Source organism: Juglans regia, chromosome 7 (assembly GCF_001411555.2).
Source record: "Juglans regia cultivar Chandler chromosome 7, Walnut 2.0, whole genome shotgun sequence".
Classification (NCBI taxonomy): domain Eukaryota; kingdom Viridiplantae; phylum Streptophyta; class Magnoliopsida; order Fagales; family Juglandaceae; genus Juglans; species Juglans regia.
This window is the reverse complement of record NC_049907.1, coordinates 21,479,719-21,485,063: the sequence shown is the minus strand read 5'-3', so window position 1 is coordinate 21,485,063 and position 5,345 is coordinate 21,479,719. Positions and strand designations below refer to the sequence as shown.

The window sequence follows — 5,345 nt, the reverse complement described above, 5'->3', positions numbered from 1 at the left end:
AAAATGTTGTTGTATAGTGAACAATATTTGTAATACTGGGTACAGTATTTATCAACATCTGGAATGATGACCAGGAAGATGAAGTACTGCTAATAGATCTTCATAGGCAATTAGGTCTTGCCATATCTAATGAATTTATCAAAACAATACAATGAATGCCATGAATTCTCAGTTAAGTTTCAAGAAAGAGGATTGTACCCCGTAATTTTATTAATGAATTCTCAGTTATGGCAGAGGAATATCATGACTACATCTTTGAATTCCTTGGCGGTTACAAATTTTTTCAAATGATCCAAAAAGCAAGGAATGGTAAAGCAGATACATGAAGCTTGAGAACAAAGAATGAGGACAGATCCATCAAACAGTGCTGTGTACTTCAATTAGAAAGAAAGCTTCATACAGTAAACAGATGAATAGCAGATATACAAAGCTTAAGGTAAAATGAAACAATGAGCAGGAAAAAAAGAATAAAGAGAATGAATCACTCAGACCCACCAATGCTATTTAACACCCAAATATCAAATTAAAATAAAAGAACACTTCAAATTGCAGTACGGACTATGGACAACTGTGGCATTCAAGCTCTGCCTGGACTTTCTGGTCAAGGAGTTATCTCTCGGAAAACCTGTAATCTGTTTCTCCTCATTAGTTTTTCCTTCTCCTCAGACATAGAATAATCCCTTCCATTTGCCTTCTCAGATCCACGGCCCTCGAAGTTCAAATCCATCTTTGGCATTGGTGAGGAGTAAAAGTAATCTGTTGACTCTGGCTTCTGCTGCTGATTGAAATTCATAGAACGCTGCACTGCTAGATTTCTTGATAAAACTCCAGCCCTAGATGCACTGTTTAGATCTTTAACATCAAATGATTCATACTTGTAGCTTAAATTTTTAATCTGACTCTCTGGGTAAGGACTTTGACACATTATGTTGGTATTCAGATTTTCATCACTATATTCTTCAACATTCCAACCATCATAATACTTGTTTAACATGCTTCCACTTAGTAATTCTTGTTCTTCTTCCTCAACCATATCTGCCCAACTTTTCTTATTGTTATCGTGTGATGACTGCAGAATTTCTGTAGAGGGTCGATGAAGACCATCTGGCACACCAGGGCTTCCCTTTCTGAAAGATTCTTCACTTGTAATTGGCTTCTCATGACCTGAAATAGTAATTCCAGAACTCTGATCCCAACCTCGATCAACGGAAGATTCTGATGTTCTTGCATAATTCATTGACATAGATTTTATCACTGATTCATCTTTCAATCTAGCTAGATCTCTGCATGACCTCCTCCAGTCCCCATTAACATCTTGAATTGAGTCAGCTTGCACATTTTCAGTGGTTACAGATGGCTCAAATGTAAGTTTGCGACTTGAACTGCGAACTGCATCATTTCCCAATATTTTCCTGCTCTGATATTCATTGTCAATTCTCCTTGGTGATCGTCTTGGTTGTGTAAATAAAACATTCAGGTTCCTTCCAGTGGAAGAAGGGGAAGAATATGCATTTTTGCAAGTAGGTGTTGCTTCTGTTCCAGTTGAACCAACCCCAATTTCCTTCAGTCTGCTGGAAAACCCTGACATCCTGTCACCAGAGTATTCAAAGTGAGGACCTTTCACGCATTTATCAGCAGATGTTCGAGGAGAGGACTGTAAACTAATTCTTTGTCCAAATGATTTGCATTGTCGAGTCTCATTGCCATGCCAAAAGAAATTGTCCTTGTCCTCAATTTGGTTCTGACCAAAGGAACCTCTACAGTGTTCATTTGATGGCGCTGGCTGTGACTCCAGGTCAGTCAACATTTGAAGAGCACGTTCATATGACTTGGCATAAGACTCATCCATCTGTCTATTTCCAGATGAAACTCTTACTTCATGAAGCAGAGATGCTGCTTCTGCAATCTTGTTCATGTGCATCAAGCAGATGGCCAAGTTGCACTGCTTATTCTTATCTGGTTCCAGAGATAAAGCTTTCCTGAACAGATTCCAAAGAATAGAAATGACATTTTCTGAAACAAATGAGATGTTACACATGTAGATATGATTAGAGCGTGAAAAACTTACCTGTAATGTTCTTCAGCAGCTTTATAATTACTTTGCTGCAAGTAAGCCCAGGCCAAGTTGCCTAGTATCCTGCATTAAAAGAGTATCAAAGTCGTGTAAGTTTGTTCGAAAATATAAATGTGAAAAAAGAAAAATAATAGATGCATCATCCACCTTGATACTTCCTGTTCAATGGTTATCTGAACCTTCTTTCCTTGAGATCTAGCTGTCTTTGTCCTTCTTCCACCAAAAGCTATGCCATCGTCAATGCGCTTCAGTTTGAGCTGAAGCATCTGAATCTCTTCTTCAATCCTTCCAGATCTCTGCAAAAATATATTAAGCGCACAAGCAATGTATGCAAATTACATCCGTGCTCGCTCATCAAATCAAGAGAACAATACATAAGTTTAGGAGCCTCATGGCAAGTAAGTTTGTCTTCAAAGTAATGTAACCAAAATCCGTTTACATATATAGGAAGTCAAACTAAATAAACATAAATGCGAAGTCACTTATTAGGGCAAACACCAGACCTTGCAGTTTGCATTCCCAAATTTTAATCCCAACCCAATAATTGGAATAAGAAACTAACATAGTAGATGAAGCATCCACCAGAAAAACAGCATGTGTGATAAAATGTAATTTTTAGTTTTTACCCTCGAACCCCAGATATGGAACACAATGAACCTCTTGCAAGCATGATAAATTGCTTTCAAATGTTTCATAAATCATGGTACTAAGATATTCTTTCCATCAATTCCGAGATGCCTCAATGGAGAACACATTAGCAAGCATAGACTGGCCCTGCCTCTGTCACTCCTAATTTCTTGATAAAATGCTAAAATTGATATGTAATTATGCATTCATTGATTGTCATCACCTACTTTACATGCATATTTACTTCAGTATTTCCTTATTTTTCATCCTATTTGAATATAATGATCTTTACATTTTTCTTGGATCATTTCTGCAAGGTATTATCGGGGAGTAAACTAAAGAAGGTAAAATGTGGGATCTTAGCACCAAAGTTCCTATTCCTACTGCAAGAAGTATTTGTATGACATTCAGATCATACCAGAGAGCCCTCGATTAACATTCTAGGAGAACACGACCTTAGACTTACCACGGTTGAAAATCTGTTCACAAACAGCAGGACAGAAACTTTTATGAACATGACTAATGGCACAACAACTACAGAGGCTCTATTTTCCGAGTAAGACTAGGTCATCAGCAAACAATAGGTGATAAAGAGAAGGGCTAATCTTTCTAAGGTGATGAAAATGAGAGATTCATAAGAAGAATTCACTTATCAAAGTATAGATGCATCTTGAAGACATCTTCTCACTTTTTACAACTAGCTAATAGTTTCAAAACTAACTGGCTAAAACAGAAAATGATAAACAATGGGCAAGTGAATATATGAAGTAACTATTTACAGTATTTACTTGGGAATGGTTCTTTTACCTTGTAGAGCTCGACTAACACATTGTCGAGAGATTCCTGAGAATCATATGGGCAAAGATGACGGAAAGATTTGATAGCCTCAATTGCCTCATCAGATCGATCCAATTGTTTCATCACAATTGACATGTCTTTCAAGGCACTATCAACTCTGTCCCCGGCATTTATGGCAGCCCAGAACAGGGAAATTGCCCTGCTCGGATCCTTGTCTATCAACTGTAGTTAAAAAAACAAATATTTAATAAAACAAAGACAAAAACGGAATAATCTAGTCAGGATCTTTACAAACAGTGATCAGCACACTTCAGATACATAATTTTGCCATTCTAAATACTTTGTTTTTTTTATTGGCACCGGGTGTCTGGAACTGTGTCCTGACTAGTCTCGGGGTTGTATAGGCCCTAGGAGTTTCACACAAGTGCACCTTTAGTAATTTAAGAAGAAAATCCACCATCAGATGACCCCTAGATATTGTTTGCACCTAAGGAGATTTGAACCTTAGACCGAAGTAGCATACCCCATGCCCAAGGTTATTCATTGGGTCATCCACTTTTCTTTTCCCAAATATTCAGTTAAAATTCCATATAATATTTCTTCATAAACAACTGGGACCGCATGAAATAAAAATAAAATTCAGCCAAATTGAAAAAAAAAAAGAAAAAGAAAAAGGTTATACATCTAAAAGCATACAAATCAACAAGCTTCAAATACCAAGAATTCCGAAAAGAACCAATTAAATAAATAATGGGTCTTGTAAAATACCCAAATGAGCATGAGCATCAAAACCTAATCCAAACCTCGACAACGGAAAAGATTTTCTACCCCAGTTACAAGAAAAACCTGGGGCCCGATAAAACTACCAAGGCAGGCATTCAAATTATGCAGACTTTTGAAAACTAGATGTCCATAAAAATCAAGAATAACCAGTAACAGTACGTAACATTCAAGAATCATGGATTGCAACACAATAGACGAAATAACAAAATCCAAGATAAAGTTTCTTTATAAACAAGAACTAAAGCGACATGAACGAGCATTCAAATCAAACACATTAAATCCCATTAGCCTAAACCATACCAAAGCATCAAGAATCACTCACCTGAACATGTTTGGCCCTGACATAGGGAGAATCACCAGCAGGCACTTTATGTATAACATGGAAGAGATCACCATTATTTGCAGGCGACGAACTCTTCCTCTCTGACAGCGGCATCATCGGCCTGGGCTTCCGTACAGGTGGCGGAGTCGAGAACCCCCTCGAGGGGAAATTCTTGCCGTTGCTCCACATTGCCTTTTCTCCAAGTACAACTCGACTCTCAGGAAAATCTTTGAACCCGTTTATTAGAGGAGACAACTTATAGTTTTCTTGTGGTAAGGAGACCACTTAGCTTTCTTGCGGTAAAATTTCTCTTTGGGTCATCTAGGAAAGCGTGAAAGAGTGAGAAAAATTTGAGAGAGAGGACCGAGTGATGAGAGAAAGTGATGCAAAACGTAGAAAGGCAAGAGAGAGTGAGTGAGAGAGAGAGAGAGAAATTGAAAAGACTTACCGTTTTATAATTACTAGCCGTTAGGGGCTGTGTCAACACCGTTGCGCGTGTGAGTTTCACGTGCAATTTCGCTAGTGACTGTGCTGCCTGCATATACTTGAAAGAAGACTAATCCCTAAATTCACCTCAATTTATTTTATTTTATTATTATAATTTTTTAAAATTTTTACATAAAATATAATAAATAATATAATATTTTAAAATTTTAAAATAATAATAATATTAAAAATAATATTCTAATAATATTTTATTCAATTAATCTAAAACTATATCAAATCATATCTGAATCCAAA

General features: G+C 36.9%; 1 protein-coding gene across 1 annotated transcript; it reads right to left on the bottom strand.

Moving 5' to 3' along the window:
* Positions 1-272: 272 nt before the first annotated feature.
* On the bottom strand, positions 273-5,020 carry LOC109008451 (protein POLLENLESS 3-LIKE 1-like). The gene is made up of 5 exons (XM_018988546.2): positions 4,605-5,020; positions 3,509-3,721; positions 2,222-2,370; positions 2,069-2,137; positions 273-1,979 (listed from the first exon to the last, which is right to left on the bottom strand). Exons 1-5 carry the CDS (start codon positions 4,791-4,793, stop codon positions 602-604), a joined length of 1,998 nt encoding a protein of 665 aa, XP_018844091.2. The 5' UTR covers positions 4,794-5,020; the 3' UTR covers positions 273-601.
* Between the last annotated feature and the right edge of the window lie 325 nt (positions 5,021-5,345).